General features: G+C 48.8%; 2 protein-coding genes across 2 annotated transcripts in view; one reads left to right on the forward strand and one right to left on the reverse strand.

Annotated features, from left to right (window-relative positions):
- The window catches only part of PRPF40B (pre-mRNA processing factor 40 homolog B), a 29,439-nt gene extending 22,345 nt beyond the window's left edge, over positions 1–7,094 (forward strand). The window contains 6 exon segments of the mRNA XM_083599623.1: positions 979–1,074; positions 1,313–1,393; positions 2,311–2,413; positions 3,198–3,259; positions 6,044–6,172; positions 6,323–7,094. Of these exon segments, the coding sequence (XP_083455749.1) occupies positions 979–1,074; positions 1,313–1,393; positions 2,311–2,413; positions 3,198–3,259; positions 6,044–6,172; positions 6,323–6,415 (564 nt within the window). The 3' untranslated portion in view covers positions 6,416–7,094.
- A 690-nt stretch (positions 7,095–7,784) lies between these two features.
- The window catches only part of FMNL3 (formin like 3), a 105,802-nt gene continuing 89,443 nt past the window's right edge, over positions 7,785–24,143 (reverse strand). Inside the window, 6 exon segments of the mRNA XM_083599620.1 lie at positions 7,785–14,525; positions 14,998–15,048; positions 17,923–18,011; positions 18,013–18,037; positions 20,026–20,149; positions 21,057–21,146. Coding sequence (XP_083455746.1) covers positions 15,026–15,048; positions 17,923–18,011; positions 18,013–18,037; positions 20,026–20,149; positions 21,057–21,146 — 351 coding nt within the window. The 3' untranslated portion in view covers positions 7,785–14,525; positions 14,998–15,025.

Here is a 24,143-nt window from a genome sequence, read left to right on the forward strand (position 1 = left end):
GGATTCATCCCGCTGGCTGCTTTGGCTTGCTCCATAGCTGCGCGCAACCCCTCCGGCAAGGAGAGGCTGCACGGGACTATGGAGTCTTTAGCCCCACGCAGCCTTTCCTGGCAAGGAGAGGCTGCACGGGGCTGAAAGGGAAGCCAAAACAGCCAGCGGGATTCATCCCGCTTGCTGCTTTGGCTTGCTCCATAGCTGCGCGCAACCCCTCCGGCAAGGAGAGGCTGCACGGGGCTATGGAGTCTTTAGCCCCACGCAGCCTTTCCTGGCAAGGAGAGGCTGCACGGGGCTAAAGGGGAAGCCAAAACAGCGAGCGGGATCCATCCTGCTCGCTGCCTTGGCTTGTGCCATAGCCGCGCGCAACCGCTCCGGCAGGGAGAGGTTGTGCGTAGCCTGTACGCTGCTCTTTGGGGCTGGGGGAAAAATTTTTTTTTCTTGATTTCCCCCCCTAAAAACTGGGTGCGCCCTATGGTCCGGTGCGCCCTATGGTGCGAAAAATACGGTATCTCTATTGCTGCAGCTTAAAGATGTAAAACGGACTCCGACTCATGGACAGACTCACTGACTGAGTACAGTGGTACCTCGGGTTACATACGCTTCAGGTTACACACGCTTCAGGTTACAGACTCCGCTAACCCAGAAATAGTGCTTCAGGTTAAGAACTTTGCTTCAGGATGAGAACAGAATTCGTGCTCCAGCAGCGTGGCAGCAGCAGGAGGCTCCATTAGCTAAAGTGGTGCTTCAGGTTAAGAACAGTTTCAGGTTAAGTACGGACCTCCGGAATGAATTAAGTACTTAACCTGAGGTACCACTGTACTGAGCTAACATGCCTTAATCACTTATGGTACAAGTCCATTGCCATAGCAGCTGGCTTATCTCATACTTGGGGTGATGTGTGCTCCTGAAGGAAATTAACTCTTTCCTCCATGTCCAGTTCCTCCAACATGTCCACCCCCCCTTTTTGGCTTTCCTTTCCAGGTCCGAGAGCGGTTTGTCAACAACATAGCCTTTGAGCAGATCACACTGGAGTCAGAGCGGATCCGCCTTTTTCGTGAGTTCCTGCAACTACTAGAGGTGAGCAGGGGCTGATTGGGAGGGTCAGAGTAGTTGAGCCACAACAGGAACTTCCGCTACGGGGATCTGTGGGGTGGGATTGCCTGATGATGAGAGGCTGAAGTAGTGGGGACGGGAGGTGGTGGAGAAGACAGCTAGCCAGGAAGGCTATACCAGAAGAAGGGCCAGCTCAGGATTTTTTCTGCAATTTGGATTCACACACATGCACACCGCTCTCTTTGTCTCCCTCTCCCCACAGACGGAGTGCCAGCATTTCCATGCCAAGGCCAAGAAACACACCAAAAAGCCCAAGAAGCACCATCGCAAGCGGTCTGCTTCGGTGAGACCAGGGGGCTGTGGTGGGAAGAGATGGAGGGGGGTGACTGAAGTCAGGGTGGTGAGACATGTTCATCAGAGCCAAGTGGCAGAGAGCCCTCTGCCCCCGTCCTATTGATACTCTCAGTCTGTGTTGGTGTTTTTGCAGCAAGAAGTGTTGGGAGAAACTCAGTGGCCTACACCTGCAGGGGAATGAGGTGGAAGAGTAGACTGCACCCCCATGTACACAATTGCCTGGGATTTTTTAAAAAAGAAATATCAGCAAAGAAGGAGCAGACTAGCCTAGGACTTTTTCATGGATGTTCTAGATTTTTCAATTGCAGGGAATTGTCCATCCAAAACTGGCATGTGTGTCCACACAGCACACACATACACACTATCACCCTAGGATTCTGCCTCCTCACTTGGCAGTGATTTACATAATGACATAAGATTTACATAATTACAAAAAAACCCCAAATTTAAGTCATTTTCATGAATGAAAGCTTCTCAGTACATATACAGTAAAATTAAGCAATCCCTACATAATTCATAAAAAGGTCTAACAAGACAGAAAAACATTAAATCAGTTACAGTAAAAATTAAGCATCTCCAAGGTCAAATCCTGATCACCATAAAGCCCCCAGATAGTCTTGAGGCATCCTGAGTAGCAGGTTGTGCAGAGCTCACAAGTAAGATGGTCTCTGGCCTCTTCAGCAGCAGTAGGTGGGGTCCGTCAGGGTCTCCCAGGCCAGGTAGAAATAGGCGCAGAAAGGGAGTGAGCTGGCCTAAGACCTTCCTCCCTGACATGCTTGGTGACGATTAGCCCTTGTGATGTCCTGTGGTTTATTAATGGCATGCTGGGCTTCCCAAGTGCTAGTCTGTCCTCCCTCTGGGAGTGGGTGACTGACGAGTGCAAATTTCTCTCCCCCCCCCCCCCAGGGCTCAGAGTCAGGCTCAGACCACCCCCACCGCACAGCCAAGCGCAAGAAACGAAACCATTCGGAATCGGCTGGTTCAGGACCGTCGTCGTCACCTGATTCAGGTAAGAGCGGGGCATTTTGCGGAGCCAAGTAGTTGATTCAAACTGCCATTCTGAGGGAGGTTTCCTCTGCCTGGGGGCCATAGTGGGCCACCTTCCTGGGTGGGGGTGAGGCAATGGGGTGTCACCCTTCTCTCAGCATAGCGGGGTGCTGGCCAGCCACGCAAAAGGCAGAGGTTTCTACATGGGCATCTATCTCTCCTCTGAGGCCAGCAAGAGCCATTATCACAGTACAAGGATGCAGTCCAGTGGAGTGCAGTGGAGGCTGGGGGGGGGGTAAGGGCCAGGGAGGGGTGTGGCCTGGGGAATGTCTCGAGGGCCAAAAGGAGAGGTCTGGAGGGCCATGTGTGAGGTTCCCCACCTTTGGTATACAGAAACCCGCTCACTGTGTGTGAGGGGCAGTGGTGGATGGCAGTCAAAATTTTGGGGGCTCCCTTGCAAATTATCTCCTAATACGTTTGTGATTTTACCAACCAACAATTTTAATAAACCAAGGGGTGGGGCCCCTAAAAAGCGTGGGGCCCCTCGGCCACTGCCTACTCTGCCTATTTGGTAATCCAGCATAGGTGAGGGGGCTTTGTCACCCACATGAATCACGTGACACCCTGGCCACCCTTCTGCCCACCTGCTGAATCCAGCCAGCGGTGCGTCTGTTCCTCTGTGTTGAATGGGCAGGGATCCACGGAGGTTTGCCTGCAGGCCGGTCAGTCTAAACCGGCTCTTTTGCCTGCTCCCACTGAGGGATGGCAGCACCCACATGCTGTGTCTCCCCCCCCCCCACCCGCAGAGCACAGCACCAGGCGCTCCAAGAGGCAGAAGAAGAAAAGCAAGAAAAAGAGGCACAAATCGGTGAGTCCCATAGCAGCAAGCAGTGGCAGGATGTGGGTGAAACAGGTGCGGGGGAGGCAAGGGGCTGGAGCAATACATCCAAAGCCAGGTCTCTGGGGACCGTTGAGGGGGAGGGATCTGTTAGGAATGCAAGGCCAGGTGTGTTCCACGCTGACCGATTGGGAAATGGAGTTCTGTGACCTGCATGGCTTTGTCCCAGGGGTGGAGGCACACAAAGCAGGTCATTCCCCTGGGTGGGAAGCCAGCTGGGTGGGAGCCCCATGTGATAGATAGATAGATGATAGATATAGATAGATAGATAGATAGATAGATAGATAGATAGATAGATAGATAGATAGATAGATGATAGATAGATAGATAGATAGATAATGATGATAGATAGATAGATAGATGATAGATAGATAGATAGATAGATAGAAGGAATGAAGGAACGAACGAACTCTATAGGAGCCTTCTCCTATAGTGAGACTGGCAGTGAGACTGGCCTCAGGAAATGAAGAACTCTTGTTGGCTGGAGGCATTTAATGAGAGGTTGTGACGACCCATCTGCCAGGGAGGCTGCTGCAGCTGCAAGAGCCCTGCAACTGTCCAGCAGAGGGCTGGACTAAATGGTCTCCCAAGTTCCTTCTAGTTCTGTGATTTTATAGTGTGAATTAAGCAGATTTTCCTCTTAGCTGCATCTTTTACTCTGTTGCTGTTTACTCATGTTTCTGTGTCTGTAATGGTGAATGTCAGTGTGCTATGAAAGCCCCTTTTACCTCAAGAAATCCTCCTTGGTTTTTCCCCACCCCAACTTCTTGCATTTTTGAGATTTTTAGTATATATTTGCAGTATTTAAGGGATTCTTTAAAAAAAGAAAGCAAGCAAGAAAGCTAAATTTCTCAGGATGCATAGTTCTGTACACAGTGCACAGTTATGTTGTATTTATGGGTATCATCTCCCATTTAATGTACAACACAACGAGTAGCAGCATTTGCAGGGGATGGAGGCTGAGTGTGGACTGCATCCATTGAAGCGCATGGAGGGTGACGCACAAGTTCTGTTTGTGGGATTGCAAAGGAGTCATCGCGTGTCCAGTCCTATAGGGAGAACATGCACTAAGGCCACACTAGTTGTCAGCAGTTCACACGTTCTGTTGTCAAATCACCCAGTGTGCAAGGATTCTGTAGAACAAAGTCAAGTGATGCATTGCCACATATGTGTGCGTGAGAATGAGACCTGTGTGACTGCAGAGTCGGATGGTGAGGTGTGAGCGAGCGAATGTGCCCATAGAGATCCATATGTGAGCCGTCATTTGATGGTGTAGTCTTGCAGGCTTCACACACACTGACATACACAGACATACCTGTACATCATTTGATTTCTCTGCATCTGATTCCTGCACGCAGAAAGGTTGCCATCTGAGTGTGTGAACTGTGATTCCACTAAAAGCACTTTTATTTCAGGTGAGCTGAGCTGAGCTGTAAAAGTTCTGTGCTTGAAAGTGCCTCGAGTGCTTCAGAGACTGCTAGAAAATCCAGTGGGTTGGATTTGTTTCAAGTTTGGAGGATCAGGACGGCTGATCTGCACCTGTTTTCTTTTTCTGTGGTTATAGCACGTGTCCTTGGACCATTAGTCAGAGCTATTTAGGTACCATTAGCCAACTATTCATTTATTAACACTTTCTCATGTCTGTTGCCTGCTTTTGGCACACTGTAAATGACATTATGTGCTTTAATCCACAGGCGGTAAAGTGTGATGGAGTGTTTTGCTTCGGAGCACGGGGAAAAGAGATTAGAATCAGAAAACTTTCCATGCCCTTATGATTCTGTGGTCAGAAGTGTTTGTGTGTTTGTGCTATGATGAACGCAAGCACATTACCCAGTATCTGGTACAAAAGGCAGCATCCTGAGCATCTCAGCTTTCTTTTTCAAATAAAGATTCTAGACCTTATGATTGCAAAGATGTACTTGAAGGCACAAGGGCAATGCCTTATGAAATCTCAGACCAGAGGAGTTTCTGAATAAAGGTTTCAATATCTGTATCCTTTCCCCACATTTAGAGGCCAAGTGGTGACGACAGCAACAGTGCCTTTTCTGCAGTGGCCCCTTCTGCTCTGTATTGTTCTCTTTCAGAGGCGGCTCGGCCGACACTCAACTTGGATTAGCTCCAGGCACAAAATTAAAGTGCTTTTATTTGCCCAGGTTTTTACCACCACTGGTTCTTATTGCTTCTGCTGCTCTTTCCGTTTGACCGTGTTGTCTTTTTTATTTGTTTATATTTTGCATATCAAAATTGTCAGCCACCTTGGAAACTTTGTAATCGAAGATACAGATTTTATAAATCGGGTGGGCAAACCTGTGCAGCCCTCCGGATGCCACGGGACTCCCAGCTCCCATCACCCCTGACTCTTGTTCCATACTGGATGCCGCTGATGTGAATTGGAGTCCCAAGAACTCCAGGAGGGCCTCAGGTTAGCCGTACTGCTGGATTCTGATCAGAGCAGCAGCAACTGCATTGCTAGGGGATCCAGAAAGAAGCAGGGTCACTTGTGTCCAGAACACAACTTGCCAGCTAGTTGGGTTCTTTTTCTCAGTTAAGGCTCGTTGATTGTCTCAGCACAGACTCCTCACAACCTTGTCTGTAGTCTTTTTCTGCATTGCCTTAGCCCACTCCGCTTTTGCCACCTTCCTCCCTATATTGGGCTGGTCACCGCTGAGCTGGCTGGGCCGCTAGCAGCCCCCCGTCGGCTGCCCCAGCCCAGGACCCTTTTGCCCTCGAGTTTGCAAGCTGCTTCTTTTACAGAACAGCCCTGAAAGCGAAGCTGAGCACAAGAAGGACCCGACCCGACCCGACGAGTGGGAGCGAGAGAAGGCTCCTCCGCGACCTGAGGGAAGAGGCCACTCCCCTCCCCGGGGCACCAGGAGGGAGCGGGTGAGCCCTGGGAGGAAATCAAACGGCACCAGGGATGGTGGGTGGGAAGAGGCAAGAAGGATTTGGAAGTGGGGAGGAGGAGGTGGCAAGGTGAGGTGGCGGGCGGGCAAGGGTGCTGGGATTTCTCACTCGCGCTCCTTTCCCTGGCAGAGCGGCTGGGACACCTCAGAGAGCGAAGAGCTCAGTGAAGGGGAGCTGGAACGTCGGCGCCGGACTCTGCTGCAGCAACTGGGTGACCAGTAACCACCGCAGCCTCTTTTGAGGCTCCCCTTCCACACACGCCAGACCCAATTGGTCCTTGTTCCTGCGTAGGCTGTGCCTTCCTTTGGCTGCGACAGCGCCCAAGCCAAGCGTGTGCACTGCTCTGGCCCGGAACCTGCACAATTGGGCTGCAGTGCCCCCCCTCCACCCCCCTGCTTGCTTCCGAGTCGGGAGCGGGCCCTGCCCACTGGCAGGGATGGCCTCCATCGATTCCCCCTGTCTGCATGGAGCCACCAGGACAGGGAGGAAGGATTTGGCTGTACTGTCTGGACCTAAAATTCAGAACCAGCTCTGGGATCCAGCCTGAAGAAGATTAGGGGGAATAGGGTTAGGGGCTCCTCTGTGCATCAGTTGGCAACGTAGCACAGGAGCAAATGGCATCTCTTCTCGACGTTTCACCAGGGCTGCACCTGCTTGGAGCCTCCTTGGCCTAGAACCAGAATGGCAGGGTCCACTTTGTTTATCACAGCATCAGCCCTGCCTGGGGAATGTGGTCCAGGAATGGGGACAGGATGTATGTTCCTGGTTGTTTTTGTTCTTCTTTTTTTTGAAGGTTTGTCTCAGTGACTGGATCCTTCTTTCTGGTTGCAGTACCCCTTGTGTGTTGAGGATTCAGTGGGATTTTTCAAACAATATTTATAATAAACTTGGACTAGAATTATCCTTCTCTGGTGGGCCTCCTGTAGAAGATTGGTTTAAATCTGAGAAATCTGAAGCTTGGGTTATCTTTCTTTCTTGGACCTTTTGGAAAAATATTGGGGTGGGTGTGTTTTGTTGCATACCACAAATCTGTGGCTGCGTCTGCTCACCAGCATAGTGGGGAAAGGGGATTTTCAGAGGAGGGCAACACAGGTGTGCTTTACACTGGCTTGCACATTGTGGACAGATGTGCAAAGGAGGGAGGAGAGTCAAGTCACAAAAGGAAAGCTGTGCAGAATCATGGAAGTGCATATAATAAACAAAGCACACAAGTTCCTGGGGTAGGTAGAGACCAGAAGTAAAGAGAAAGCCATGAGTTTTTAAATTCAGCAAAGCCTGGGGTTAATTTGGGCCGTGTGCATGTTTAGAAACCTCTGGCTCTTCTAGAATGCAGCATTCAATACAAAGAGAAAAGATGCACCTGTTGTTTTGCCCAGCTTTTGGCCTCTGGCAACGCACACCACTGGGAGTCCTGAATAGGAATGTGAGCCTTGGGCTAGGAAATGGCTCTGCACCCCATCTCTTGTCAAATGGGCACCCATTGTTCCAGGAGCTAAAAGCAAAGTGTGGCCAAGAGGAGGTGAGGAAGCGGCACAAGTCTTAAAGCAAACATGGTGGTGGTGGGAATAAATCAGATCCTCAGAGACAAAGCTCAGGTGGATAGCCTTTTTGTTTGTTTTATTTTCTCCGCCTTCTCCCATTAGTAGAAATTCTGTACAGTTCAAAGGGGGGGGGGGCGGGAGAGGAGGAGGAGGCACTGGCTTACAATACAGTCAATAATATTTCACATGTACAAAAAGTTACATCTAGCTACACAAAAGGACTACGATGGAGTGGATACGCTGTAAACTGTCCAGAAGCAGCACCAGGAAGATTCCTGCCTGCTTGGATTGAGCCTCGCTTGCCCTGTTAGCTGTGGCAAAGGGCTTTGAAGGGGTGGTTGGTCCCTTTTGCTTCTTGGGTGGGTGGGGAAATAGTGTTTGCTCCAGAAGCAACTGTGTCTGTAGCCCAGCTTCCCCACTTCCAATTAGTGTTAAAATAGTGTTCCCTGTGCGTACTTGTAAGCAGTTTCACACCCACCTTTATTTTATTTTTTAAGACCTAGAGCTGGGGTTTCCAGCATGGTGCCCGTGGGTGCAAATGTGCCCACAGAGGCCCTCCCTTTTGCCCATGTGGTCCCCTTCTCCAAGTTCAGCTTGAAAGAAGCATTGGGGTATGTATGTGTGTAAGAGAGAGGCCTGTGGCACTTTCTCTGGTTTGCAAATGTGCCCATGAGCCCCCAAAGGTTGGCGGCTGCTGACAGAGAGAGCTGTTTCTTTGCTAGAAAAGGCAAATGTGTCATGTGAGTTGGCAGTGTGCCCTGTAAGCTTTGGGTATACAGTGCAGGAAACCTAAATGTGACAACCTTGTGCCAGAAAAAACCATATACATTCACAAGAGTCGGATTTCCTCAAATCTGCTGCGAAAGAATCATTGCACAAATATGTGAGCTTGGTGGTGGTGTATTAAGGGAGCTGATTCACATATCTGTATCCATCACTGAGTCGTAGCAAGGCCCACATTCTGTTTCCAAAATAAGCCAGCCAGGTGCTTCCAGGAAGCTCCAAACTAGAGCCCAGTGTTTGCTCTGCTGTTTCTCCCCAACTTCTAGGAGTCAAAGGGGTACTGAGACCAATCTGGTGTAGTGGCTTAGAGAACTGGAAGGAGGTCTGGGGAGACCTCGGTTCAAGTCTCCACTTTGGCCAGTCACTCTCTCACACCTAACCCACTTCACAAGGATGTTGCGAGGATGAAATTGGGAGTGTGGTGAGGGGAGAAATTTGTTTGCCACCCAGAGTTCCTTGGAGGAAGGAGCAGCATTTTAATACTGCTACAAGGAATTGCAATGTACTGTCACAGCCAATATATGTTGCTTCCTCAAGGAGATGTGCGGCAGCTGAATGAGCAAACTAGCTACTCCATTTGGGATTACATGTTCTGGCTTATCTGGTGACAACTCATTTGCACAGTATAATCCTGTTCATGACTACTTAGAATTGGGCCCCAGTGAATTCAATGGAACTTACTCTCAGGCAAGCGAATATAGCCTTGCAGCCTCAAACATGCAATTCCTGTTGCAGCAATCAACAGATTGCGTGTGTGAACAAGATCCAACTCCCTCCTCCTGTAAGCAAGTTGGGCTCATGATTTAAAGTGGTCACCTAAGAGGAGAGGAACCCAGAGCCAAGTAATGACTTAGGCTAGGGTTCATACTGCTTCATATTGTTGTGGCAATGGGCTATGTAAATGGATCACTCTGGTCTAGCATCAAGGTTTAAGAGCTCTTCTGTAATCAAGCACCTGGGCCGCTTCCAGACGGTCACAGTTTTGCAGGTGGAATTCAATAATATACCAGCAAATTTAGACCATGCAATTAAAGTGGATTTTGCACTCACACACAACGAAGGCACTTCCATTGTTAAAAATTGTCTTTTTGTGGCAAGGAAAGTGATGGGGAAACAAGGGAAGGTGAGGGTTAACAACTGCTTAATGCAATGTCATAAAACCACACAAATCAGAATGGATGCTCAATAAGCAGTGGGCATCATATATCTATCACCTCATGAACTTTTTGAAATCAGGATCAACGTCCAATAAATAGATTTGCCTGGAAGAGCCTCTGATTGTGTAGGTGTCCCAGATGTAGAAAGGAGTAGGAGCTCATGTGTCGGGTTTTCTCTAGGCACAACTGCATGCAACACAGTTGTTGAAGGAAGATGTGTCATCAAGAGTGGGATTAAAAGTGCAGCCCCAAATACACACTACATGTGAAAAACTGTAAGGGATTCTGGGGGCATGCTCTTAGTGTGGGCAGGAACACTCATGCTTTATCCTACAAAAGCGAATTTTTTTTGGGGGGGGTGTCTCCAAGTGACTGAGTGCATCACTCGCATCCCAATGCTTCTAATACACCACCAGGATATAAATCAAATTGAACCTGTCAGAATTTCTCTCTTGCACACATACGTACATAACATACATCCCCAGCGCCTCTATTAGTGTTTCCCATGCTCCTTGTGTCCCACGTTTCACTTACTGCTTCTAAATACATTCTGCCCTGTATCTGCCCATCCCACCCACAAAGCTGTTTCTCTTCCACTGCCTTCCAGTTGCAGGTAGGGCTGCCAGGTCTTTATCTGCAACTGGGCCATCAGACCAAGAGCACAAGCCTTATTTCCTTACCAGATTCCTTTGACCACCCTCCTGATATATGAGCTTTCCGAAAAATAACACTGATGCCACAGTTCCATCCTCATAACCACCAACATGAATTCAAATTTCCACTTAACCTATTAAGTAGGCATTGAAATTGTGGGTTGTTTTACTGTTCTCGTTTCGGCACGTATGCATATTACAGAGTGGTTAAAGGCAGCCTTGCAAATAAAGTCTGCAAAAGTTACTAGTCTATGAGAACGGCTAGTGCATTGAGTCACTAATATCTCTGTTGGTATTTCCTGGCCTCAGCTACCTCCCCACACTGCCCCCAGCTTCCCCATCTGGTCACTTGGAATAACCAACCGAGTAGCTGATTGCAAACCTATTTAAAGGCCAGTAAGGAGTCTCCTTACTGGGAGGGGTGGAGGGACACGGGTGGCGCTGTGGGTTAAACCACAGAGCCTAGGACTTGCCAATCAGAAGGTCGGTGGTTCGAATCCCCGCAACGGGGTGAGCTCCTGTTGCTCGGTCCCTGCTCCTGCCAACCTAGCAGTTCGAAAGCACGCCAGTGCAAGTAGATAAATAGGTACCGCTCCGGCGGGAAGGTAGACGGTGTTTCACTTCTCCAGAAGTGGCTTAGTCATGCTGGCCACATGACCCAAAAGCTGTACACCGGCTCCCTCGGCCAATAAAGCGAGATGAGCGCCACAACCCCAGAGTCGGCCACGACTGGACCTAATGGTCAGGGGTCCCTTTACCTTTAAGGAGTCTCCACTCTTGCTTAGGTGAAATGCACCCACAGAGGATTTCCAGGGAGCATCTGGCTGGTCACCACTGGAAACAGAATGTTGGACATTGGGCTGACCCACAGCAGATTTACCTGTGCCTTTAGCGGCTCAATCACACACTTGCCCCTCCTTGGAATGGGATGATGTGACTGATTTCAGTGGACATACTTCCCAGCCTAGTGGCCTTCCTCTTAGTGAACCTAGCTGTTGAGGAAGATGCAAGGTTCCTTGCAGGTAACCTATACAAATTGGGAAGTTAGAGGCAGCTGTATTTTTGACGGAAGTGAAGATGGTAGTTGATATGCAAAGTATGTTGAGGTGGCAATGGCTGCTGGATTTTGCAGTGAGGGTGGGGGTTGGCTTCTTTGGAATATCTGGGTTCCCAAACGCGGTCACTGATTTCTTCACCTCACCCACAAGTGGTTTGGAGACTGCTTTGAATATTATAAAAAAAAACATTCAAAAAATAGTTTACATGAAGTTTAACGTCAGACCTTCATATTCACAGGACAGAAACAAAAGGCAAAATATATCCAGCATACAATGACCAAAAAGAAAAAGAAATGAGTCAGTTCTGGCAGTTCTTTCGGCGGAATAATTTTCTGTTCCAGAGCTCCAAAATTTACAACCCATTCTGCTCTGCTGCACCCCAGCAAAGTGATGGGGCCTTGCTCTAAGGCTTCCTTACCTAGGAGTAAGGACTATTGACTTCAATGGGCTTTACATCTGAGTAAGCATGCACGGGATGAACATATAAAGCTGCATCAGTCCATCTAGCCCTGTTCGTTCAGACTGGCAATGGCTTTCTAAGGTCTCAGGCAGAGTGGGAGAGGCCTGAACCTGGAACCTTATCAAGTGCAGGCTTTAGGCTCCTAGGGGTCTCATCTATAATACAGGCCTCGGGTTGCCTTTGGGCAGGATTCAAATACACAGGCGCAAACCTAGCAGGGGTGCTAGGCCTAAACCACAGAGCCAATTTTTCCCGGGATACAATAGCTCAGCCATAAGCACTGGGTTCCCTGCAAGAGTCACCCTGAGAGTCTTTGGCACGGTTTATATACAGACGGTTAATGCAGGGAGATGCTTCTGCCATGACTAACGCTCTAGAACGCCAAGCATCACTGCTTTTTGCAGGTGTGCCCAAGCAGAAGGATTTGCTGAGTCCTTCCTGAGTGGTTGATTCCTTCCATTGTCTAGATAACTAGGATGCCACAGGGCCTTGGCATGTGTTCTGAAATCCCAGTTATCTCTCCACAGACTTATGGGACTAAAGGCACATAGCATTCTGCTGTGCAAATGCTCTTGTGAGTAGTTGGCCATGCTTTGGAGCCTGGGGTCAAAAGATCAACAGGACTCACCTGGGTCGGCCTTGGAAAGAAATGTGGATGAATATTCAAATACAGGAGAAAGGACAATTTCATATTCGTAAGCTCTGTTGGAGCCAGCCCTATCTAAAGATCTCTTTGGTGTATTAAGATCTATATAAACCTCTTTCACATAAAGCTAATTGCTTCCTGGTTCCAGAAAGTGGCTAAACCCCCAAGGGAGTAAAGTTGATTCCCTGAATTAAAAACAATTGAAGAAGCAATCCTGCTTTCATTGTCAAATGGCTTTATCCTAATGCTATCTGCAGCTCTAACAACTTCTGGACTAACATCTTTGGTCAGGGGGGAAGCATTAAAGCAGGTTAAGAGGAGATAAAGTGGGTCCTCTTTTTCCGATTGTCTTAAGAAACATCATGGCCTGGAAACTGAGGCCGAGGTTCAGATAGGAAGGCAGCAATTGGCCATCATAGTGCAAGGGCCAAAAGTGGTCTACCATTTAGTATGATGAGTCAGGTACCAGAGGCGACTGATTCCTGGCACCCTCATGAGGTAACATTGACTGGAAAGTTATTTGCTGAAAGTCTCACTCATATTAATGAGCTCATTCCATTTATTTCAATGAAATGTTCGCTGATGGGTTCTGTTCCATGTTACTTAGTGGGGAGTAGAGAGGGGCGCCATTTTGACAGTAATGAATTAATGGCTACAAAATGGCTCCCTCCTGCATGCTAATATCTCACTTGCTATCTTTGTTACCTGCAGCATTTAACTTCTTGAGGATGATTCCCAGGCTACAATTGCAGCCACCCTGGACAAATACACAGTTCAGGACATAATTGTCCTCTGGATTTTGCAATAAAAATTCTCAGGTCAAAAATGTACCAGAATGCGTCAAAAAGGCGTATTTTAGGATGACATGCATTTAGAAATGCATACACTGAGATAAAATACTTATTTAAGAACGGATTTTGGTACATTAAAAAAAATACTGCACATTAATGCAGGAACAGACTTATGAATGAACACATGCAAAATTGACACATTTGGGAAATAAGATGGATCCACCCATCCCTAGCTGGTTTTGAAAGATGCAACATTCATACATAACCATTGGTGCTTGTTCTGAGGGGTTCAAGAGGACATAGCAGGCGAGCTAGATTTGACCTGGTGAGAATTAAGGCATTTGGTCCAGTAAATGAGAAGAGAGCTGTATCTAAAACACCATACATGAACTGGAAGCATAATTTGGTCCTCTGGAAAATAATGAGAATAAGAAAACTAAAAAAATTAAAAACTGGGCAGCATCAAAAGTTGCCTATAACCTACCTAAGATCTTTCTTTTCATAATCAATGGTTGGCTCATCACCGTCGTTTCTCTGCTGTGCGAACACCAGGGTCACTTCGTGCAGTCGAGACATGAGACTTTTGGTCTGAAGATTCCCCCTTTTGAAGAAGGATTCCAGTGGTTTTTCGAAAGGCCATCAACGCCTAGCTTTTAAGCTCTTCAATGCCAGCTCAATAGACTGCTGCTCCAAGAAGACCACAGTATTGCTGAAGGCTGCTCCAGAAAAACGTTGCTGGGCCACAAAACTAGCGCCATACACAAAGGTCTACTAATGGAAATACTTCCCCCCCCCCAAAGAAAACACCCCACACTCCCGCATTGCATTGTGACTCCAGCCATGATGATGTCCTCTTTCTCAATCCAGTCAAAGTGCAATTTTGGTCCGGATGCTCAAAGAAGGGCTGAGGCTTGAGAAGGGGGAAGTCAGACACCCGCTGGCCAAAGGCACTTCTAAACAACCGAAACAGCCTTGTCCTTCAGAGCTGGCTCAGCGAGGGGACAGGAGGAGCAAGGGCTGACGGGAAAGGTCATATATGTACAGATTAAAAAATACACCTTAAATAATAAGAGAATAACAATAATACTGTCGCAGTAAGGCACTTCCTAAATGTCCCTTTGGTTCTTCAGCTTAAAATGTTTGAAAGGATGGAAGTTTTTTTTTTCTTTGGCAAAAGGAGAACTAGGCCTGGGCTGTTGGGAATGCAGTGTTAGCCCATTGGAAAGGCAGGGTATGCAGAGCTCTGTGGGAGAAAGGAACAGCCAGTCAGGACGGGAGTAGACAATTGCTGGAGAAACAATGCATAAGCGGTTGCTGTCGGGGGCATTAAAGACTGTGAGGCAGTTCATGTACCATTTGGAGTGGGGTGAAAGGCAGGCAGCAAGAGTTCTTGCCCCTTGGGGGCATATAACCACCCACCCAGGCCACCCCTCTCCACATTCCCCCTTTTCAGGCAAGAGCATACGAGACGCTTCTTTGCCTGAGTATCAAACAATGGGTTCCGTGGCAGGCTAGAAAAATAAAGGGGCTACCCCCTCTCCCCGCCAGTGGGGGCTATGGAGCAAGACTGAAGGCGGCTGAGGATGATGAGCAACTGTGATGGCCAGTTCTCTGTCCCAAGGGCAAACTTTTCGTTTTGGTGTCTCCTACTTAGGCAGAAGCAGCAAAGCAGAGGATAAAAGGCTCTGGGCATCCAGAAAGCTGTTGTTTCTTACCCTCTGCCACGGATGAATTGAGAGGGGACTAGAGGCAGATGGTTCTTGCTGCTATGGAGGGGATAAAAACAAAAATTAGGCCAAATTGGGAAGCGGTGGGTGGGAGGGAAAACTCTTCTCCCCTGGGGGCTGGATTCTGCCCTCGCCAAGCAGAAGGAGCCACAAGGTCTGGAAAAGCACCAGCACATCCAATTGCCATGGTGGGGTTGGGGATGGAGCTGCTAAATCTTTAAACCAAACTCTCTGGTGCCCAGCCTCTGTGGCTCCCAGCTCTATCTGTACATTGCTAATGGTAGGGGTTGCCTGAGTTGCAGTCGAAACAGTGCAACTGATTCCCTCACAGTCCACATACGCTGGGACTTCACCATGCTCTTGGGAAGCCACTGGGGGATCAGATCAGTGCTGCCTTCTCCATGGGGGCACCCCAAGGACACTGCCTGTGCTCCCCACTGTTTGCTACTGCACCAAGCTGGCACTGTAGGCCGTCAGTGCGTGGACATGTTCTTAAGTCAGGGGTGAGGAACCTGTGGCCGTCTATATGTGGCCGGGCTACAGATCCATCATTCCCTGACCATTGGCCAGGCTGGCTGAGGCTGGTGGGAACTGGGAGTCCAACGACACCAGGGTGGCAGCCACAGGTTTCTCATCCCTGCCTTGAAAGTCTTGGGCTTAAACCCGTCCAGACACACTGAGTGTAACTCAGAGAAAGCTAAGGCATGCCTAAATAATCAGACCTGGCATTTATCAGAGCACCAAAAGTCCTTCACAGACAATCCAGCCACAGGCTTAAATGTGATGAAGCCCATTGGCCTTAACTGTACTTAATTTTGTATTGGTCTGTGGCCATTATGTCCGCCATCCTTACAATAACTGTAAGGTAGGTCAGCATTATCTACCCCCATATTGCAGATAGGGGCTGAAGGTGAGAAATAGTGTCCTTAAGGCTGCCTAACAAACTCATGGCTGGCGTGAGATTTGAAGCTGGAGTTTGACAGTTGGCATTTACTACATCTGTTTGTACGTCACTTCCAATCATTTTTATGAGTAAAATGGCGGCGACAACGACTACTACTACTACTACTACTACTACTACTAATGGTGCTAAATACATGCAAGCATCTATAGGAACACAAAAATATAGGAAGCTGCCTTATACTATTGGCCCAGCAGCCCATTAAGAACACATGATGAAGCTTGCTGGATCAGGCCATGGCCCATCTTGTCCCTTATTCTGTTCTCACAGTAGCCAACAAGATGCTTCTTGGGAGGCCCACAAAGCAGGACCTGAGCGCAACTGCTGCTCTCTTCCCACTTATGGTTCCTTCCCAGCCTCTGGTTTTGTCCACTCTGCCTGGCAGTGGCTTTCAAAGGGCTGAGGACCTTTCTTTGCCACTAGCTAGCTGATCTTCCGGGAGACTTCAGTGTACACTTAATTCCCATTTAATTCAGCAAGATTTGGGCATGCCTCTGTATTGCGCCCAGTTTGCATATTCAGCTCTTATATGGAAACAGAAAGAAGTCCGGAGATGAAAATCTGCATGAATTTTGCCTCTTTGATTAAAAAAACAAGCTTGGCCAAAAGATAGCCTGTTTGGGGTAGAGTGGGAGGATAAATTGTCATGCAGATCATATTTTGAACAAATGAAACTGTTAATTATTCTATCTGCAGCTCCCCTTCCTCCAAAATATACATTTTGGCTGTAACTATACAGCTACTTTTCCAGGAGAAACCCCCATGGAATTCAATGGGACTTGTTTTTCAGTAAACATACATAGGCTTGCAGTCTCACTCCATGGTTTTTTAAACAGTCTCTTTCAGATGTATTGGGTGGGTGCAGGAGGCATATTTGAACATGCCCTTGCAAAATATAGATCTGTACATTAAGGCACACTTAAGTGATACAGTCCCTAAAGGAAGACATACCATGAGAGTTTGCTGCTTGTGGAAACTGGCCCTAGGTTGTAATCGACCACACTATGTTGACTGCCCAGTTAGACGGTGCTGTTTTCACCCCCAGCAAGAATTCAGGCAGCGACCCCCACCCACCCACCCCCACTCTTCAATCAAGAGAGGATTTAGTAAAGCTACTCTACTGCATTAGTGTGATAAGATGATCTGATAAACAGACTGGAGAATGATGCATGCGAATCAAGACAGGGGGTCTGTAACAACCTCATCATGCCAACCATGCAAGGTATAGATGATAGAATTGTGGATACAAGATGATGTCTCTGAGTCCATGCAGGGATTCTCAACAGTGAAAAGGAAGATGCAATGAAGGGGCTTTTTTTTTTTTGAGGGGGGTCACTTTTCTTTTGAAATACTTAATTTCTGGTCTTTTAAATCAACCAGCAAGTTTCTATCCTTCATGTTAGCAGAGAGAACCCTGGAAATGTATAAGGATGGAAGGCAGTGTGCAATTCTGTCCAAAGGAGAATTCTGGCAGGTGCAGCTTGTCGTGTGGAAGTGAGGGAAATTTTCTCTCTCTCTCTTTACACAACTAATTTAAATGTACCGGAGCCTCGTCTTGTGCATTAGGTCACCTTGGAGGCAGCCTGGAAAGAGCAGCTCACACAGCCATCAACTACTGTCATGATTCCTGAACAGCACTGCTGAGTCGACAAAGTGACTCTCTCTATAAGCCTCCATAACAAAATTTCTGTGACCTGGCTTCGGACTACAATTCCCATCAGCCCCATGTTGGCTGGAGCTGATGGGAGTTGTTGTCCCAAAAAAACATGGAAGGCACCAGGTTGGAAGCCAGGCTGCTGTATAGTGATTGCAATTCTCTGCCAAGTGGGGCCTCTAAGAGGTTGGGAAGCCCCGAGATCATGGGAGGAGACAGCAAGGCATGCAGGAGGGAAGCCTGGACTCTGTGGAGGGAGCAGCTGCATGCAGAAGAGGAAGAGACGATCCACGGGTACCTTTGGCGAGGGAGAGGGCGGAGCTAACAGTTAGGCTCGTCATGGTGGGATGGCTCGCAGAAAAAGCGAGACCCCCGCTTCGCTGTGCGGGCAGTGAAGGGGACGCTCTTCAACACTGCGGGGTGGGAGGGGAATGGACAAAGACATACAAGATACGTCAGACAGCGAGAAACACGGTGGGCGGCTTATTTCACAGAACGTGGATGCAGCTATACTCGGGACGCCTTAGGCGGGGGGCATATACGGCTAGTGCATCAAGGAGGGGACTATCTCAGGGAAAGAAGCCCTGGGCCAGAATTCTGTCATACACATTTGAAATAAAGCCTCTGGAAGGCAAAATGGTTTGTTTTACAAGAACGGTAACGCCAGTGTTATTATTAACGCCTCTCAGGAGGCTACACTGGAGATGGCCTATGGGCAGTCCAGCCTGCAAAGCCACAGAGTGACCATATGGCAAGGAGGGCGTGGCTCCTGTAGCTTTAAATGGGTGCACAGGCAAGGGAATTCCGGCTTTGGTATGTGGGGAAAGCTGTCCCTGCCCAAAATTCCCTCACCTGCACTGCTGCTCAGGGTACAAGAGCCTCGGCCTCCTTTGCAGCTGGTCACCCTACTCTAGCCTTAACCAACCTGGTGCCCTCTGGCTGATTTGGTCTGATCCAAAGCAGCTGGAGGGCACCTGGTGGGTAAAAGCTGCCCTGAGGAGTTTCCCCGCCTCACGCAATGACCCAGTCATGCCCATTTTCAACACAGTGCTTCCTAGGAGGTATATGCTAGGCCCGGCTGGTTTGGGGGCCGAGTGCAGCACGATATGCTTCTGCCCAGGAGAACAGAGTGTCACCTGAGGCTGTAAACGTCAGCCACCTCTGCTGCTCATCACTGAGCACCTCAAGTCATTAGTGCCATGGTGGTACAAAAGTGTTACACCGTAGGTGGAGAGGAAGAGCCTCACAGAGCCAAGCAAATACCACAACAGGGGAACATCAGCACGGAAGCAGGCAAATGTCACTCCTCACCTAAGCCTGAGGAAGGCTGTCCACAACTGGGGCCTGATTTATGAGCCGTGATATATTTTGTCTTGTGGCGCAGGGCCACAGACATGCCAAATAGGCACAGAGTGAGGTACTGAGTGCAGAAAGCGGTTTCCACACCCGAACACACACACTTTCTCGTGTGGTGTTTTTTAAAAAAAGAAAATACAGTATTTTTCGCCCCATAGGGCGCACTGGCCCATAGGACGCACCTCGTTTTTTGGGGGGGAAATGAATAAAAAAAATTTATTTCCCCCCCAGCCGCGGGGCTGGGGCGGGGGAAGCCCGAGCTTCCCCCGACCCCAGAGCAGGCTGCTACCTGCAAGCCTTGCGAGCCCGGAGGCAACTCCCCCCGGGCGCGCAAGGCTTGCAGACACCTGCGCGAAGCACGGGGCGTCCTCCGAAGGCGCCCCGTGCTTCAGTCTGCAGGCTGCTGCCCGCAAGCCTTGCAAGCCCGTGGGAACTCCTGCAGGGCTTGCAAGGCTTGCGGATAGGTTCCTGAAGCCTGGAGAGCGAGAGGGGTCGGTGCGCACCGACGCCTCTCGCTCTCCAGGCTTCAGCGAAAGCCTGCATTCGCCCCATAGGACGCACACACATTTCCCCTTCATTTTTGGAGGGGAAAAAGTGCTTCCTATAGGGCGAAAAATACGGTAGTTTCTAGTCCTTATGGGGGCAAAAATAAGACGGTGCTGTCGTGTGTGTGTGCTTCGCAGATATTAGGCTGGACTGGCCCTTAAGAACCCACCGTATAGGTCCCATTTTGCTTTATTGTTGGAGGGGATGGGCTGGAAAAGGAAGAGCATTTGGGAAAGAAATAAAATATTGCTCCTTCAGGAGACTTCCGTTCACAAATACATCACGGTATAGGTAAATAAAAAGGAGGAGGGGCGAGAGGGAGCACTATAGAGGGCCAGAGATGAAGTGTAGGGTGAGGCCCTTCACTCTGAGGGCACAAGCAGTGCCTAAAACGCCTTCTTTTCTTTGCCCACACAAAGCCACAACAGTCACTGGTGGGGGAAAAAATGAGCACATCAAAGGAAGTGGATGTTCCCCTGCCTCAGGGTGGGTTGCTTACCGGTGATAATATCCTCAATGGTCCCATCTTTGCCTTCATAAACAGGCCGGTGGTCCTTGGCCTGGCGCCGCCTCAGCTCCGCAATCAACTCTTGCTGCTGCCACTTGTTGCGCTGCAAAGGCAACTGCGGGCAGGTCAGGAATTAGAAGGAAAAACAGCCCCAGCTCAGCCGCCACACCGTGTCCTGCTGTCCATGAACCTGACTGACGCTTCAACCTGGCTGACAGGTGCAGCCACTTTGAAAATGTGTGGATGTGTGTGTGTGTGCATGCACCTCTCTCTCTTTCACGGATTAAAAGGGGCCCAGAGACACAGCAAGGGCCATGCGTGGACTTTCTCGTGAGACGTTTCACTAGCAAGGAAAGGCTTCCGTCTGCCACTGGACCCAGCAGGCCGAGGCTCTGTGCTGTGAGCAGACTGGCACACAGGAGAGCAGGTCAGCTTGAAAAAGAAAATGTTCATTGTGATTTCTCTCCCAGTATCACACTACGGGAAAGTGAGCACCAATTTAATGAGGAGCTGGCTTCCCTGTCAAAACCCAGAAGGAGAGTCCTTCTCGGTAATGCCGTGTCAACTGCACTGGCTGGTGATATTCATATTTATCGACGAAGCACCGAATCAGAACTTGGGAAGCCGCCTTTCGCCAAGTCAGGCCGTTGTTCCATCTCACTCAGTATTACTTACACTGACTGGCAACAGCAGCTTTCTGGGGGGCGGTTTCTGGCCCTACCTGAACACTGTGCCAGGTGCCATTCCCATTCTCTCTTGGGACATAACCTGGGAGGGGGTAGAACTGCAAGAATAAGAGCTGCTCTTCTACAAATCAGCCTTTAGAGCAGCAGGAGTTATGAAGGACTGAAAGGCATCACACGCAAGTTGACAAGAAGCTAATAACAGTATGTCCGTCCCCGCCATGCTGCAACGGCAGGAGGGGCTTCCTTTGACCCGCCCTCCCTCCCTCCCTCCCTTTCCAGAACGCATCCCTTCTGGTCTCCTAGCTCCCTACGGTCCCCTGCACCATCACCCCCTACCTTCTCAAGCCTCTTGGCTTCTTGGGCCAGCGCCTGCTCTCTTTGGGCCTGCTCCTGCTTCTTACGCATCTCGTTGTCTTGCTCTGCATCCTGGAAGATGGAAGCAGGGAGAAAAGTTAGAAGACAGTCCAACCAGTAGCCAGGCAGCACCTAGCTGGGGACATATGGAGACGGAGTTCCACTGAGTCAGGCCGGTGGCCAACAGCCTGCTGGGTGAGATTTGCCCGGCACTTTGCGGGCAGAATCACTTGGATCTGTGCTGAGCTGGATGCCACCATTCGAGTCAATATCAATTCCACAAATAAATAAATGAGCCCATCTAGTCCAATATATCTTCCATTTGGCAAGACACAATTAAAGGTAAAGGGACCCCTGACAGTTAAGTCCAGTCGCAAACGACTCTGGGGTTGTGGCGCTCATCTCGCTTTACAGGCCGAGGGAGCCGGCATTTGTCCACTCCGCAGACAGTTTTGCTGGGTCATGTGGCCAGCATGACTAAGCTGCTTCTGGCGCAACAGAACACTGACACCAGAGCAGCGCATGGAAACGCCGTTTACCTTCCCGCTGGAGCAGTACCTATTAATCTACTTGCACTTTTTGGCGTGCTTTTGAACTGCTAGGTTGGCAGAAGCAGGGACCGAGCAACGGGAGCTCACCCCGTCGTGGGGATTTGAACCGCCAACCTTTTGATCGGCAAGCCCAAGGCTCAGTGGTTTAGACCACAGCGCCACCCGCGTCCCATATAAGACACAATTACTGCCTTGCAAATTTTCTGCAGGCTAAGCTGCAGAAAATAAGTCATGCCATTTCACGTGTGCTATGAAGCTCTAGTTTATTTACTTATATTTATCTGTATGGTTGTAAGTTGCTTTAAACTGTTTTTAATATTGTGTTTTAATGCTATAGCCCACCCTGGGACCTTAGATAGATAAGATATTCTTATTACCTGCCCTTCATCCTATCTATTGTCCACACTGGCTGGCAGCATCTCTCCAGACCAGGCTCTCAGACTCTCTTTCCATCCACCTGCTACCTGATGTTTTTAAACAGGAGGTGCCCGGGACTGGCTTGCAAAGCAGGTGCTCAACCAGAGGTATATGGGCCTTCCCTCTAAAATGACTACCGTTCCTGGCCACATGGTGGGGCAGTAGACAAGAGTGTTTAGTCCGGACACAGGAAATCCAGGCTCAGCTGCACAACCCGCTGCCTGGTGGGTTGCCTTGAATGGGAATCACAGAGCTGGAAAGGGACTCAATGGACCATACCCCACCCACTGCCCCGAGACAGAACGTCCTATATATAAAGGACCCTGCCCCCTTAACAAAACTTGCTCCAAGGTTCCCTTAAAAACCTCAAAAGAATAGATCCCACGCTGGACCCAGAAGTTCCTGATAACAAGTGGCCTAAATCTATCTCCTGATAACCACCAGCTGCACCTTTTTGTTCTATTCTCAAGTGGAAAACTGGTCCCTCTCTGGGTGACTAGGTCTGGCCCACCTGGGTAACCCTCTGCCTCTTAACCTACAGGCAGGTCCTACAGGCAGGACAGGAAAGAAATCTAAAATGGGCAGAAATGGGAATGAATTTTGACAGGCTAGGGAGGGGATGCACACGTGGACGTGGTCTTTTGCCAAGAGCCGTGTGTGGATTGAATCCGTAACGATGTGGGTGAGCCAGGCACTGATTCCCTACAATTCACAGCTCTATCTGGGATGCTAAAACCACAAACCAAAGTTTTCCTAGTCCAAAGAACCAGGTGCTCCCAGAGAGCCAATCTTCGGCCACTGCTTGCCACACGAGTCCAGGACAGTCCGGCACTCCTTCAGTCTGAGCATCTCATCACAGAAGGAAGCCATCCCTTTGCACCACTGGAATGTTTCCCTGCCTGCTCCCCACTCCTCCCAAATGCTGCACCTGGCCAGCACTTGAACCCAGGACACAACAGCCTTCTCCAACAATGGGAACAGAGTGATGGCAGCAGAAAGGCGTGGCTGATGCATGTGATGGAGGTTCAAGGAAATGGATTGGCTTTGCTCAAGGGACCAAACCTTGGAGAGGTGCTTTGGAGGACTGGGATGTTAGGGAAGAGCAGATGGGCGATGGAGCATGTTGAGGTCCTCGCTGGTGTGGAAGAGAAATGAAGGAGCATGCAGGGAGGGCACTCTAAATCTCTTGCCCACTGGCCACACCTAATCACAGGAAGGCAGTTGGGCTACTTCCTGCTGGGAACAGTAACAGGCAGCACTTGGTGGGGGTTGGGACTGGCAAGTGGGCTCCCACTTCTACACCAGGGTAAGGCGTGAACTTGTGTGGCTTCTAAGGCGACCTGGGTTCTCTCTTTTTTTTATATAATGATTTTTATTGAGATTTATGAACACCAACACCAACCAACAAAAACATCAGGTCTTATTACATATATCCTACTTTATGCTCCATAGAGCTGTTGACTTCCGTCCTTCCCTTCCACAAGTTTTCCTATTCCAATCTATAATTCACAGTTTCATTAATTAAAAATTACACCGTGACATAAGATTTACTTCAATCCTGCCAATGTTTTCATATTTGTACAGTTCTCACTTATATAAATCATAAATTTACTCCATTCTTTTTGGTACTTCGTCTCCTCCTGATTGCGAATTCTGTGTGTCAATTTGGCCATTTCAGCGTATTTGACCAGCTTTATCTGCCATTCTCTTACCATCGGAATCTCCTGTAACTTCCACTTTTGGGCTATCAAAACTCTAGCTGCTGTTGTTGCATACAGGTATAATCTTTGGTCTGTCTTCTTAATATCTTCTCCCACAAAGCTAGCAAAAATTCTTCCGGCTTTTTGGGAAAACTATACTTAAATATCTTTTTTAACTCATTATAGACTGATTCCCAAAACTCTTTTATTTTATTACATGACCACTACATGTGGTAGAAGTCGCCATCCTTTTCCTTGCATTTCCAACAAGTTTTACTACTTGTCCTATACATTTTTGCCAATTTGGCCAATTTGGTGGGAGTGAGATACCAATGATAGACCATCTTCATAACATTCTCTTTTAAGGCAGAGCATGCGGTGAATTTTAGACTCTCATTCCA

Source organism: Podarcis filfolensis (assembly GCF_964270895.1).
Source record: "Podarcis filfolensis genome assembly, chromosome: 2".
In the NCBI taxonomy this organism is placed as follows: Eukaryota; Metazoa; Chordata; class Lepidosauria; order Squamata; family Lacertidae; genus Podarcis; species Podarcis filfolensis.